The sequence below is a fragment of the Lotus japonicus genome, chromosome 2 (assembly GCF_012489685.1).
Source record: "Lotus japonicus ecotype B-129 chromosome 2, LjGifu_v1.2".
NCBI classification, from domain to species: domain Eukaryota; kingdom Viridiplantae; phylum Streptophyta; class Magnoliopsida; order Fabales; family Fabaceae; genus Lotus; species Lotus japonicus.
The window spans coordinates 93,865,690-93,881,400 of NC_080042.1; the positions used below are offsets into that span (position 1 = coordinate 93,865,690).

Sequence of the window (15,711 nt, forward strand, 5' to 3'; positions counted from 1 at the left end):
ATTAATATATGAATTCAAGTCAAATTGATTGACAATTTTTTTAATAATGGAGAATATATACATATACAATGTGTAATATGGAAATCTGGATTGTGGTTAAGAGTTAAACATAATAATTATAGTACTTTCATGTTAATGTAAGTATGGTTTCTACATTACACATTTTTATGTGAAGCTCATGGATTCAACACATTTGGTCATTTTTCACCTCAACACAAAATAATAAGGAACATTGATATTTCATGATAGCGTGGTACATCTCCTTAACAAGGATGCAGGGTAAGGAGCAAAATGTCTTTTAAATTTTATGTACACGAGACATGTCCAGCTCCTGTGTCAACCCTCTCATACAACCCTAAGATACTCCAAATCTCAGTACAGTACATCTTATTCAGTACATCTGTTCAACAACATGGCAATACAATCCTGAAAACAAGTGATTGGGTGAGAGATAGGAAAATCGCTTCATACCTATATGATTATGTCCACAACACCTCTAGCCATCACCATTTTGTAAGTCCATCCAAATATGGACCAAATTCACTCAATACATGCAAATATATATATATATATATAGTATAGTATACCTATTAATCAGAAAAGTTGCACATTTGGAAACTCTTCTAGAATTGATTCTGATGAAAGAGAAGCTAATCCAAACGTGCTGAAAGCCTATTTGGAAACATCATCGAGGCGGGAATCCATGATCTGGGATACAACTTCCAGAAAATCAGTTTCCCCCATGCCAGGTAGCAAGGACTCCTGAGCTTCATTGATAATCTCCTCAATTACAGATTCCTTATTCATGTCTACCCTGCACATAATGCTTCCAATGGCATAGGGAGTGAGACCTCTCTCAACACCTTTCTTCAATAACATTGTGGAGATGCGGAGTGTTCGCGCAATCTCAACTGGAACATCCCACCCATAATACTTCATGAGTTCTATGTCATTTTCAGCATCCAGAGAATTAATGTAATTAACTGTATCTGGAGAGTATGGCTTGGTTGCTTGGGGCCAGTAAAGCCAATCAAATGTGCAATCTTCAAACTGCAAAGAGGGAGAATAACCATTTGAGTCAACACATTCATAAAATAAATAAGAAACTTAACTTAAGCAGCACAAGACTTTTGTTTATCAATACAACATCCAAAGACATAAAATTCAGCACATTTTGATCCACCTTTAACAAGTTTTTATGGACTCATCAGATATGCAAATAACATCTTTGCCATATGTTTTATCAGACTCTATCAATGTACTAAGTGCATGTTGGGAAAACTTTCTACAATTAATTCTAAAGTTAGAATCAATTTTGAAGAGAAACTTCTGTATCTAACTTATCTTTCATAGGAAAGAGAAACTTGATCCAAACATACTCACAGCATTTCACACACAGTTTTCTTAAACATTCCAATATACTCATAGTATGTTTGGATTAGCTTATCTTTCCTTAGAATCAATTCCGCCGTCCAAAAACTACTCACAAAAGCTTCTCCTCATAATTAATTTTGAATTTAAAATCATGTAGTTAGTGAGTCATTGACACCAAACACAAACAACACAAAAGCACATATTCAAGAAGATAATGCAGGGGAAATGAAATTGTGAGGAAAAGAAAGAAGAGAAGAGTGACAAATGCTTACTTTCTCAGGTAAACAATATCCATGATCAATTGGAATGAGCACAGTCTTGCCACCATCCTCTTTCTTGAACAATATATTTCCAGCATGTCTGTCTGCATTAGCCAATCTGATATCAAGCACAGTGATCTTATGCACCTCCTCCACAGAAAAAGCCCCTGGCCCAATGTCCTCACAGTTTCCATCATTATTCATGAACATCTGCAATGACCCCATCTTGGAGTCCTTCATTGAGCCCTCATACCCATCTGGATGATTAAAAGCTTCATGCAGGCACTGAACCATAACTGTAGGAGGAACACCAGAAAAGCCTATTGCCTCACCTGACTCCAAACGTGGCCCAGCCTTAGGATGATCTAATATATAGGCTGCAACTTCTCTCACAGCTCCTTCTCCCACCTTTGTCCCTCTCTTCAAACCCTCACCGTCGGTCGAAACCGGTAAACCTCTCGGGTTGTTCACCGCCATTGGCTCCTCATCCATGGGCTTAAAAACTGAAACATACTCCATTGCTTCTGAGTCTTGCATGAAGTAAGTCCCACCTGTTCCTTCAGAAGACCTCACAGGGTGGTTACCTTTCTCCAAACCACTGCAAGTGGAGTTGATCAAGTCCCAAAGGAAAGGAAAAAAATTGATCTTAGGGTCCAAAAAAATTGGCTCTAACAAGAAATCAACACCAGGTTCGGCATTTCCATTTGAATTTGCTATCTGGTGATTCTCTGCCACAACTGAAAGCTCCAAATCTTTGTGAACTGATGTGGCCTTAACCTTTGCTGATTTCTTCACAATCAGATGAATGACACCATCATCACTCTCACAAATGTCACGGAAGAGCCTCTGGTCATCGAGCTTCTCGCCGCCGCAGAAAAGCTCTTGATCCTCAAGATCGATGAAACCTTTCCCCTTCTTGATCCTTTGCTTAAGGTACCCCACATTCCTATGCCGGTCAATCTGAAACTCAAATTCCTCGCCGCAGGTGGTCCTCACGACAATGAAGATCATGTCGGAGAGACGCAGAACCAGGTGGAGAACATTGCCGGCGGTTACGCCGTAGTCCTTGACGAGTGAGTTGTTCCGAGCTAGCTCCCTGCCACCGGAAACCAGCTTGTGCTTGTTGTTGTTGCTGTTGTTGTTGTTCCCTGCGATCCCTCTGCATGATCTCTGAATCCTCATCTTCACTGAAGCGATGGAATCAGACTCCAACACACGCATTGGCGTGACGGCTCCGTCGACGGTGAGGTATATCAGGATTAATTCGCCGGAGCAGTGGCCTATCCGCTCGTGCCAATGTGCCGCCGATTCGTTGCAAATCGGACTCACAGCAACAACATCCGCCACTGACATGTTTCAAATTCTGAACAACAATGTTTTTTTTTTGTGTTTTCTATCTTTCTAAATTAAGTCCTGGCCTATGCAACCATGTACGTATGTATGCAGGTTGATGTAGGCCTACATAATATAAAGTTTCTGGATCTGTCACTGCTAATGACGGACACTAGAGGGTCTTTCGATCGGCTTTCTTTCGATCAAAAGTGATCGAAAGACCCCGGAAACAAAATTTGTAGAAAGGAAAACAAAACGAAGAATAGATGAAAAAATGATGTGATGTACCGAGGGAGATATGGGTTGTTGTTTTTTTTTGTATCATATAATAAATATAATATTATGTGAGAGTGGATTCTTACACGAAGGAAAGAATCAAAGAGAAAGGTGGGAGAGGTGAGAGCTTAAATGGAAGGGAAGGAGGAAATTAGTAAAAGATGAGAATGGAGTTGTTGAAACTAATTCCGGCGAAGGTTGCGATGGTTTCGGCGATGTTATCTGCTTCAAATAAACTTGATAACAGAGAGAGATTCTAGCCGTTGGCTTTTTATAAAGTTTTGACTCGTAGCTCCTATAACGGGAACATTGTCATTTTGGTACAGCGAACCGAATAAAGCTAAAATACTGTCACCAAAACGAGTACGAGGAGCGTTTTCAAGTACCGTTATGCATCAACAAAACCAAATTAATTATGCCCAAACGAGTTTAATCATAGTATTATCAAACTACTTTCCTTGAATTAACTAGTTAGTAATAACGGATAACAAGCATAACCTTTTTGATTTTGGCAAATTCACTCAAAGCAGTTTCAATGCACTCATTTTGATTTGCATGTATCTGATTACTATTGATTAATGCTGTATGTATGCTTTTGCACATGCTAATGCTATGGAATCTGCAGGCTTGATTAAAAATAAAATGAAACAGAGGTGCACGTTCACTGAATATAGGACTTTAAATAAATAAATAAATATGGGTTGGCATTTCAAACAAGCAAAATAATGTTTCTTAGCCCTTAGGTGTCCTCTTGCTATGACTATGGGATATGCATTATGACGAATAATGTTGTTTTCTTTTTTGTCGGTACGCTAATAATGTAGTAGTTTAGGAATGGATAGGGAAATGAAGTGATAGATTATTTTTCCTTTAAGTTATTTTTCTTTGTTGAGTTCTTCTTTGTCCTCTCCGGCCATTGTGCTTCATGTGCCCCTTGGTCCTATGTATACCTAATTTCAACCATATCTTTATTGATTGAAATCTACAATGTTGATGATGCATGAGACCAAATGTTTTATTTAAGTTGAGAAAGAATTATGGTATGAGAGAAAAAAATGAATGCGACAACCTTGTAATTAATATGTAACTTACTTTGATGTGGCTACCAAATCTACTCGAGCTCATTCATGAAAACATTACAGTGCTTGATTGAAGTGTCACTTCAGTGCTTCTTTTTCAATTTAAATCCTCTTTTAGCACAATTCTCTACTGCTCGAACAGTTCTAGACTATTAATTTTTGTAATCAATGTTAAAATTAATTTAATTAAATTAAAGAGTTTATGGTGATTTATTGGCGGTAGAGGCGGCAGAAAATCTGAATTCCTTCTTTTTCAAGGTTAATTTTCATATTAGTCTACCACAATGAGTGATTTAAGGTTCTCTGCGTTAAATATTTGGAAGAAAGAGTTTTGTCACTAAGCGTCGTCATATATCCAAGTAGAACAAGATTGACTCAATGAATGATATTTGTGGTTTAAACAGAAACTCTCACGTTAGTCTTAAGCTCATGTTGTACATCTTCCTTCCATGACTTCATCACCTTGAATTGCAACTACTTTCCATTTGTTGGAACCTGGATCATCAAATATGATATTGGAGACTGATCATCAAATATATGTTCAGTGTCAATTATTTTCCAGGCCTTATTAAATTGACAAGATTGTCTGAGCATCATCTTTGTAGGGATTGAATGGTAAATATCAGTTCTCATTTGAGAAACTCAAAAAGCACTGACCTAAAAGGCCTTGAAAAATAATTCAGCTTCAGCAATCTCTTTTACGCTCTTAAGTCTTAATCTATTCATCTTTGATTTGATCAAACAAAAAGCACTGACCTAAAAGGCCTTGAAAAAGGCTTCAGTTTCAGCAATTGACTACAAAAATTGCAACCTATGGAAGTGAAGACTGAATCTGGAATCACGTCCTTCTTTTTCTAGAACAATATTTTGCAATAGAGGAACAAGAAACAGCTCTACTACATGACACCTTTGTAGCTATAATTACAATGGTCAAAATTTCTACAAGAAGAAAAGGCCTAACTATAGAAGAAGATAATGAATATTGTTACACTACAACATACAAATAAGGTAACCCATCCCCTGCTTGTCTGAGGCACCATATCAGCATTGTATGCTGCAGAAAATGTCAACATATGTGCAGAAACTATCTTGAGAGCTGCAAGGCTCACAAAAATAAGACTGGTCGCTAACACAGCGAGCTCTTTGGCTTCCAGATTCGCTTGATCATTTGCTACCTTTTGAACATCTAATCTGAAAAAGAAGTGTATGAACAGCATGTCAGGCATCAAACAACAATAACAACAACAAAAGTCTTATCCCGACTATATGGATCACTTGAGATACGGCCAGTTTTATGCTGGCTGATGCAGGCCTAACACAACTTTCACCTTACCCTGATAAAAACATGTAGGAAAATAGAAAGATATGTGACTAGAGCAATGTCAAGGAAAACCAATCTTTTTATCAAAGGTTACAAAACGAAGGGCAGTCAACCTTGCTAAGTTGGCCTCAACAAAGTGAATATTAGAAACCAATTACTGGTCAGATAGCTTTTATTCAAAGTTATCATGATTTCTGAATAGATGACAGCCTTAACAAAATACTAACCTTAGCATGCTATTTTCTCTGGCTAATTCATTAAGTTGATACGAGACAGCGTCTTTCCATGACTCAACTTCAGATATTCCTTTTTCCTAGAAAAGGAAAGAGACCAAGAACCATATGAGAAGAAATTGAGAGAACATGATAAGCTGACACAAAGGACTAGCATACCGTACCATATTTGCGTTCCACTGCCAGAGATCTTTGATCTGTGACTTGCTTTGTCCCAGGTTTTCTGACAATTTGGACAACTCTTTCTCAAGATCTGGTATTTTAACCCCTTGTCTCTTGTTTAATTCTTTGATGTAATCCTCCATCGCGGATAAATTTACCTCCACTGACCTCACTTTCTGCATCAAAATCTTCAAAACAATGTCACCAGATACCCTACCATTTAACTGTTGTCTAAATGCTATCACAGGATCAGGAATCAAGTTAACAGACACTGGATTTTTTGCCACTTCCATGTCTGACTTTTGAGTCTCATCATTGCTTGATATCTCAGCAGAAGCCACAGTATCATTCTTGATTTCAACTTCTTTTCCTTTTCTCTCAATTAGTCCAGCTTCTGATTTCAAAGAAGGGGTATTATCACTAACATTATTTGCTGCTGATTTGTCAGGAGCAGATCCCACAGATGCAACTATTAGATCCTTAAGCATCCTCTCAATTGCATTGATCCCATAAACCTCCACAACACTCAGTGTACAGTAAAATTCAGAACCATAATGACTGAGCAAGCTCAAATTCAAGTACCTGACCCAAATTGGCTCAGCAAGCTTAAACACCTGTGCATGTTTAACATTGGCAGCAACAAAGCGTCCAAGCATGCTCCATGCTTCAGTTGGATAGCTCAAACTACCAGCCAATTCAAATTCCTTGAAGTTAGAAGAATAATGCTCGAAGTTCGCAATCTTCACAGAATCAACCAGAGTCTCCTCTGAAAGCTCAATGACAACAAATTTTCCTCCAACAGAACAAGGGTTCCTCAGATACTTATCATGATCCTTCCCAAGTACATTTTTCGCACCTTTAGCCTCCTTGTTATGAGCAACCACCTTTGCACCTTTGGACTCAGATGCATAATTGTACACAGAACCATCCGGTTCAAGCCGGTGAGTTATGTTAACAAGCGCGGAGTTAACCGCCTTGGTGTTTTCTTGTTTTGTTATGTTTTCATAATTGAGAGAAGGTGAATGAGGTTTCTCACCAGGAAGTTGTGCTGATTGAAGCTTCTTTATCTCATGTAGAGGTTGTAGCTTGCATACTAAGATACTATTTCCTAAAACTTTCCAGAAAACTTCTTGTAAACTAATGGTTTCAGCAAGTGAGTATGTTGGTGTTGCATGTATCTGACTATGACCTCTGAGATTGGTGGAGTTAGATGATTCATTAAACTCTGACATAGCTGCATTTGTGAAAACATTACATAGGAATTATTCTGGTTTTTTTTTTCTGATCATTGCAAGAAGAAAAAAAGTTAAAGCCCCAATTGAAAGATTCAACAAAATATAGATTGTGTGACCAATGATGAGTAATTGGCATTATGAAGAAAAAAAAATTCTGACCTCCTGTGCCATAAACAAGGCAAAGTTTGGAGTAGAAGATGGAGAGGAGGCAGCAGAGGGAAAATAAGAAGGAAAAGGAGAGGCTAAAGATTCTGGTATTGGTTAGTTTTCTTGACATTTGCATTTGATATCTGGTAATGGTTGAGGTGAAGGTAGATTCTTCATGTTTCATCGGAAATGTTCACACTCATTGAAGAACAAATGGATTTAAAAATAAAAAATAAAAAAAGAGAAAAATGCAATTTGCATGCTTGATTCTTGAAAAGAAAGAATAGAGTATTGGGAGATATGATAGGCGAAAAAACAGGAGGAACTGAAATTAAGTGGTAACATTGGCCTCAACGGCCATTCCAACACCCACCAATCACTCTTTGTCTTCAACCAAGTCATTATCCATCTAATCTGAAGATGATACATATGTTTTGCCAAAAATCTAAAAAAGTTTCACAATAAATCCATCCACTTATTTGTTACATGGCAATTTCTTACAGTCATGCGTTTACACTAAATTAGAAGTGGTATCTATCATAAAATTGTGTAATTTAATGAGATTCTCTTATATTTCAACTAATAAAATTGCGTATTTACTACTCCCTCCGTTCCAATTTGTTTGTTGTTTTAGCATTTGCACACAGTTTAAGAGCTAATCATTAGATTAATATTTTCACCAAAATACCCCTATTTATTTTCATTCATGTCAATCATTCATTCCTCATTTTCCACACTCACACTACTAATTTCACATCTTCTCCATTGAAAATATAAGAGAGAGAGTGTGAATTCAAAATTTGAGTTACTACTACAAGAGAGAAACTTGACCAGAATAATGGCTTACATTTTCGTAAATAGGGATAGTAATTAATAGAGATAGTGGGAATAGTTAATTTAGGTGGTAGGTTGGTTTATTGAGAAACTTTGAATTAATTATTCAACAAGGGTATAGAGGGAAGAAAATGGGAAAAAATGCATTGAATATATAAAACAACAATCATTTTGGAATTTTTAGCAAAAGTTAAAACAACAAACAAATTGGAACGGAGGGAGTAATATTTTTCTAATAATGGAACAATTGGATACCATAGGATAAAATTGTGTATTTACCCCGACTCACAAAATAAAACTGGGGCAAATTTGGGTAGATCAAAACTGGACCAGAAAAATTGGGCTTAACCTAACAAGTCTGAAATTTGTACTACTACCAACAAAAAAATGAAATCTAATTGCTCATTGGTTTGAGTGAGATTAAAAATATTGATTAGTGGGAAATGCCGTTTTTCCATTATGTTTTATTTATTTATTTTTAACAACATTATGTTTTTTTAGGGACGATCCATTATGTTTTTGGTGTCACTAAAATTTGAGTCTCAAATTTTAATACATGAATTTTTAAATTAAGCATAGATCAACTGACACAGGGTTATTTTACCTTAAGTCGAAGTCTCAGATTCAAATTTTATGTGTTTGTCGCTCATAATATACAATCTAAGTAAATATAATGTAGAATTTTATGTGTTTGTCGCTCACAATATACAATCTAAGTAAATATAATACTAATACTATATGTAATTCAATAGAACGAAAGAAGTGATTTAAAAAAAAACATAAAGAAGTGATTATTAATAATAATAGCTATGTGATTCATCATTTAACATGTAAGACTAAAGTGGATTATTTAAAAAGAGGAAGAATAAAAATGTAAACTTTTTGAAAATACAAAACCAATATTATCCATTTTATCCTAACTTAAAATAAATAATCTCTAAAATGTTAGCAACTAGTATCCGAACCCGTGCGTCGCACGGATGAAATAATATGGAAAAAGAAATAAAAATGAAGTTAAGAGCAATAAATAATGTTTTTATATGGTCTTTTTGTTTTAACTGAGTCGAGTTGCATTTGGGTATGTTTTGGTTATGTTTAATTTTTACTTTGGTTTTAAAGAAGACACTATCATACAAAAAATCATGTGTGTATTATATTCATAGGTATAATCTTGCATCCGTTGATCACCATGAGTTAAAAAAAAGTAATAAAATATAAGATAAATTCATCCAAATTGACGTATATAACGTAGAAATCTGAAATAACCCACATCTGAAATAGTATTTTAATTAGAGGAATAATGAACCAAATTACATAACAAATAGATTCAGAAAGATCCTTAAAATGTGAAAACCACTTGAATTGGAAAATTCATTATAAAATAAATAATAGCAATGTAAAAATGCCTTTGATTTTTTTTTTCTTCGATGAAGTGACATTTTTCCTTTTTCTTTTTCACAAGTCTCCACCTGCAAAGAATGAGACACCATAAAAATTACATCATTAACTGGTTATGACTAAAACTATTTATTTAAGAGAAAAACAATATATATTACTGAAATAATAACATATTTGTAGTCAGATGACAGATTAGTGCATATTTAAGTAGCTTGAAATTTCATGTATGTAGTGATAGACAATTGTATTCTCACCACGTAATAGCTTAAGCATCATATGAACATATAATATCATAACATTTGACTAATATGATTATTCTAAAATAAGATGAATGCAATATGTACTTCAAATAAATTATCAGAATCAATAGTAGAAATCATCTAACAGCTTTTAAGTAAAACTATTATTACCAACACAATTATCTGTCAGGCTGAAAGACTCTATGGGTATTTTGCCACACAATATCTCTTGCAACCTTCAATCATAATATTCAACAACAAAAATAAAAGGAATCGCACAATTGAATTGGAATCTCATCATTCAAGTACCAAATAGAAATAGCAACATATTATATGATATATTGAAAGTACAAAGTAGTTTTAAAATTGACTAAAAATATTAGATAAAGAATAAACCTCAAATATTTTCAAAGACCTCCCTCTAGACAACATTTGTTGTTGAAGTGGTAATTTATCCTTCATCATCCAGTATTAGGATTCTTAACCCTTTTCTACTTTTGACTCTTGATACTGCTACGTAGAACTGACCATGAGTGAATACTGGTCTAGGAAGGTATAATCCAACATGGCTCAAAGACTGCCCTTGACTCTTGTTGATGGTCATTGCGTAACAAACAGCCAATGGAAACTGTCGCCTTTCAAATTTGAATGGAAGACCAAAGTCTTGGGGAATCAAACTCATTCTACCAATGTAAACTTTTTTTTTCCGCAATTTGTTCCAGTCGCACCGATCACATTTGGGCACAAATCCTCTATTAAAAGTCTAGTTCCATTACATAATCCAGAGGATTGGTCTAAGTTTCTTAGAAGCATGACAGGCACCCCTTTCTTCAACACCAATTTGTGATTTGGAATTCCCGAACATTTTACTTCATGTAGAAACTCCGGGGTTAACCATGCAGCTTCAACATCATTGTCCTCATCAGACTTGCAAGCAGAATCACAACTCAGATATTCTTTTTCTTCCCCTTTAATGCAAGATAAAATATATTGATTTACTTTTTCAACTGATTCTAATGCGGGGGCTAATATAGCTCTTTCTTGATAAAAGGTTGGATCTGTAAGATGAGAAACCATATCTGGATAAACAAACTGTATAAGTTGGAGCAACGATTCAGATGGACCAATAATCAAAAGATCATGAGGAACATCAATAAGCATTTCACCGTCACCATTGGTTGATGATTCACTGTTTCCCAATTTAAGAATCCACATCATTATCTTGATGTCCATTCATATTGAGTAACCTCATATTTTTTTATAAGGAAAGAACTTTGCAGTTTTCCCATAAATATGAAGAATTTACAGTTGCTGCAACTATATCTTGTCTAGACCCCTTTTGAATAACAGGGAGTATTTGTCTGAAATCCCCTCCTAATACAACTACCTTACCTCCAAACGGTTTATTGGGCATTTCAATGCTGTTTTTTTCCATTCATGGATAATAATTTTAACAGATGTAAGTTAGTTTCAATTCTTTTAAATTCAATAAAAAAAACTGCATAAATCCTCACAAATTGTTACCTATTATGGTGATTTCGTATCAAAAAAAGGGTTTTGCCCAGAACCACCTATAAAACGTGACGGCGGTGGTGAGGTTAGTGAGGATTGTGATGAGGGCAAAGCACAAGGAGCGATATACTGATGTGATCAAACTCTAGGGACCGAATCTTCCCACCAGATTTTACCGCATCTCGTTTTGCTCTCGTGCTGGTGCTTATGTTTTTTTTTTGGGATAGTGCTGAGAAATTTTGTTATCAATGAAAAACGGTGAGAATTTTTTTTTTTGGGCTTCCAATCTTTCTTTATTTTTTAATTTATGTGATTCATTTTTAAATCTTTTTGTTATCTTTTACGTTAATTTTGAATTTCTTTTGAATTATATACTTTCCATGATATCTTTTGGATTTAATGATAAGTGTAGACATTTTTTATGCAGATACCGTTTGGACTTTTCCTTTTTTTCCTAATTAATTGTATAGAGTTATTAGTTGGTGGAATTTACAATAGAGATTAAGGAAACTCCATTGGTTTTTAATTTTTTATTGTTAAAAAATTTATATTCTTAAAACAATTTTTAATCTCATTTTTTATTAGCAAACACAGTTTATAAAGGTACTTCCCTAAATGATTTTTTGAACCTCATATTTAAAGATTCTAATAGTATATTCTATAGTTAAAATTTAATTAATTGTTATATAACCGAGTAAAAAAAAACTACTAAATTGTCATATCTAATATAAAATATTAATTATGAGAACAACTCTCTCAAATGAGTATAAGGTGGTGTTTGACCCAGCTTTTTTTTAACTTTTAAGTTATTTTTAAGCAAAAGTTTGGTCAAACACAATTTTTAATAAGATCTTAAAAATTAAGTTACTTATTTTTTTACAAAGAAATATAAAAAAGTAACTTTTAAGGAAAAAGTTAAAAAATGGAGTTTTTTTTTTCTAATAAGCTGTTGAGAGTAACCCTAAGTTGCAACACCTTCCTCCTTTAGTTGTGCAGGACTCCATCGTTCTCTTCTCTGATATGTTTCTCTTCTTTCTTTTTTTCCTCTCCTCTTTGCTTTATTTATTTTCTGCTGTGTACGTGGCTGTGTTCATCCTTGATTTTCTTGTGAGTGGGGCTGTTTTTCTTGGTTTTTGATTTTTTCATTGTTGGTGGTAGGTGTTCTCCTAGTTTTAGGAAAAAAATTTGATGGTACGTGTTTCATATTAGTTTTTGATTTGACAGTTTCTTAGATCAGAAGTTTTCTGGGATTTGTCACGTACCACGAACAATTAAAAGTTTCATTGTGAGTGGGGCTGTTTTCTGTTTCATTGTTTCAATGGATTCATTGGTAAATTGGAAAGCAATGAGGAGAGGAAAAAAAAGAAAGAAGAGAAACATACCAGTGCACATTATATATATTTTTCAATTTATAAGATTAAAATAAATTTAAAACTTTCAAAAATATTTTATCAAACAACTTTTAACTTAAAAGTAGCTTTTAAGCTATTAAAAAATGAAAATTGACAAACAACTTCTGTCTTTTTTTTAAAGCTCTTATTTTGAGCTTAAACTTAAAAGTAACTTAAAAGCTGCAAAAAAGCTGGGTCAAACGCTACCTTAAATATAAAATATTAATTATGAGAACAACTCTCTCAAATAAGTATAAATTAAAAAAAAACATAATAAATAGAGAAAAGTAATACTAAATTGTCACATCCAACACTCACACCCCACCAAATTTTATAATGTCACCAACCACACAAGATCAATGACTTTCATCACTTTTACACTTCTTCTTCCTCATTCAAGGTCGGTTTCCTCGATAGTGTACAACCCCATATAAGTCAACATTTGAGAAGCCTGTAAAATCTGATAAAGACTTCCCATTAGACTTCAAAATATCGTCAATTTTTATAAGACATAATTTCCTCAGGTTAGATTCTTCAATTTTCAAATCTGCAAAGATAAGCATAAAACTGTTAGAAAAAAGAATAAGTAATAGTTATATTACAAAATGCATTGGAAGATTTTTTGATATATGTTTAGCAAGACACATGGTATGTCAAGCGATATGCTTAATGAGTATTCAATGCCTTCAGTTAACCACTTCCCAAGTACTTTCTCATACGGAGTCTGGTCTGATCACTATTATTCATCAATATTGTGGAAAATATCATTCTTAGTTGATTTCCTGATGCGCCCATCTCGTTAGCCTCTTTGATAGCATTTACATACTCAGTATCTTCATTTTGTATCGGATTCTGATATGGAAAACCCATGACAATGGCGATGGATTTTGTGGTTGCTAATGGAGAAAGAAATACTAATAAACCGGACTGAAAAACTCTGGGAAGTAGGATAACCCTCACATGTGGTGGTGTTAAATTTATAGGGAATTTTAAGTTTTAACCATTTGAAATTTAACTTCCCTTATATCACGTTCTAAAAGTTCCTTTAGGATAATTGAAATTTAAAATTTGATACATTGGGCGGCAAACTAAAGAGGGATAATCTAAATTTTAGCTAATCTAGTACAAAGCATAACAAAATTGTAAATTTCAAAAAAAAAAAAACAATTGTAATTTTTTTTAGTTTGAAAATTTCAATTGTATCATCATTTGTGACCAGGTGTACGCATTAGGAGAAAGAAAACCTGCTCTAGTTTTTATCTTCATGGTTTTGTATATATTGATATTGTTGCTCTAGATTGTTTTTTATTTTGAAAAATATAATTAAATAATTTTTAGTTAAATGGAATATTTAGTTAGCATCTTTTTGGATGAGGTTTATATGGGCGAGTGAGTGGGATGAGGTGTAGATTTTAGATGAGAATGAGTTAAAGTGCTATTCTAATAAGAAACCTTATCAAGTGTGAATGTATTTTACTAAAAAAAACTTATGTTATATCATTTGAAACTTATCACACTCCAAATAGACCACATTTAATGTATAACAATATAAAATGCTTAAATTAGACCATGTTGGCATTCCTATAATAGTATCAAAATGGAATTGAAATATCTTAACTTTTTTTTTAATGCATAGTAGATTAAAAAAATTATTTTATTTTATAATGTATATTTCCAAATCTTTCACTTTCAATTATATAACTTAATTTGTTAAAAGAAATGATATAACTTTATTCTTTCGGTAAAAAAAATTAATTAGAGAATCATGTAAAATCATAAGTAGCATTAAATTTATTTAAAATGTCATAAATACATAGAGTTCTGGATTGGAATGCAGTAAAAAAAAAAGAACACAGATGTTTCAAATAATCAAAAGCCTAAACCGTACGGTAGACTACGTTCACATCAATGATCCATGATTCATATGATTGAATTTGAAGCAGCAGATATCACCCTCCTGGGGAACATTCTTCGTGCAGCTTCGAATTTCATGATGCCATTTGACTTATAACCCTTTAACAGTTTGCATTTATCTTGAGACGCAATTAGACCTCTCAATTTAACAGCAATTTTACCTTTTCCAAAATATTTATTTGAAATCTGTTTGGGAATTGTCTATCAATGAAACATAAAAAAACATAGTTAACTATAAAAAAACTAACAGAACGTATCGATCAATTGGATAAATGAAAGTATATGAGTAGTACCTATGTCTGATGGATTGTCAAAGGAAGACATAGTCCATAGACGTAATATCCTTGCGGCGAAGAAACTTATTGCTTTTGAAAGACAAATATCTGATATGAGATCTGCCATGGTTGAGAGGAAGGAGGGGGAAATAGATAGAGTTGTTTGAAAATTTTTGAGATAGGGAACGTGAATTCTAAAATGTGTGATAATGGTTTTTTTTTATAATGAAGTTTTTATTTTTAAATTATTTTAAATTTTGTATTTTAAATTTGCTTTTTTTTATGAGTTAAAGATGAATGAATATAAGACCAGGTGCATTGTTAACCTCAAATACTTATACTTTGACTAATTCTAAACTAATCCACAAAGATGTTTCACGTTTTTGTTTTGGTTAGTATATATTCTAGAATATTGCAATTAAAGAAATTATAATCTCATATTATATTATAAGATTTTTTATTCAAAATTCAAAACTTTTGACCACTAAAGTACAAGTTTGTTACGTTTGTGTTTTATTTTCTTTTATATTTTGAATTTCAAATAGTATATAGGTTTATTAGATGAATAATATGAAGTTTGACTATATAATATTTCATGAGTTTTAATAGCTTGACACATGTCCCTACAATTGTGGAAGCGGTAGATTATTGACACCTAAGCTTTCAATCACTCTCAAACTATATATGATTAGATATTTTGAATTTCAAATAGTATATAGGTTTATTAGA

The 15,711-nt window shown here is 33.5% G+C and overlaps 3 protein-coding genes across 4 annotated transcripts; all 3 read right to left on the reverse strand.

Moving 5' to 3' along the window:
* Nucleotides 1-223: 223 nt before the first annotated feature.
* LOC130741260 (phosphatidylinositol 4-kinase gamma 2-like) lies at nt 224-3,375 on the reverse strand. 2 transcript variants are annotated; one of them, XR_009020352.1, is made up of 3 exons: nt 1,647-3,375; nt 588-1,050; nt 224-426 (listed from the first exon to the last, which is right to left on the reverse strand). XR_009020352.1 is itself a non-coding variant. In XM_057594107.1 (2 exons), exons 1-2 carry the CDS (start codon nt 2,985-2,987, stop codon nt 673-675), a joined length of 1,719 nt encoding a protein of 572 aa, XP_057450090.1. In that variant the 5' UTR covers nt 2,988-3,375; the 3' UTR covers nt 224-672. The 2 variants fall into 2 exon arrangements, 1 of the variants encoding a protein (XP_057450090.1); XM_057594107.1 differs by having other exon boundaries at nt 224-1,050.
* Nucleotides 3,376-5,039: 1,664 nt separating this feature from the next.
* On the reverse strand, nt 5,040-7,727 carry LOC130735898 (SUN domain-containing protein 5). Its single transcript, XM_057587771.1, has 4 exons — nt 7,432-7,727; nt 6,040-7,271; nt 5,870-5,955; nt 5,040-5,512 (listed from the first exon to the last, which is right to left on the reverse strand). The coding sequence occupies exons 1-4, from the start codon at nt 7,601-7,603 to the stop codon at nt 5,278-5,280; spliced, it is 1,725 nt and encodes a 574-aa protein (XP_057443754.1). The 5' UTR covers nt 7,604-7,727; the 3' UTR covers nt 5,040-5,277.
* Nucleotides 7,728-10,568: 2,841 nt separating this feature from the next.
* LOC130737323 (uncharacterized) lies at nt 10,569-11,123 on the reverse strand. Its single transcript, XM_057589073.1, has one exon. It carries the CDS (start codon nt 11,121-11,123, stop codon nt 10,569-10,571), a length of 555 nt encoding a protein of 184 aa, XP_057445056.1.
* Between the last annotated feature and the right edge of the window lie 4,588 nt (nt 11,124-15,711).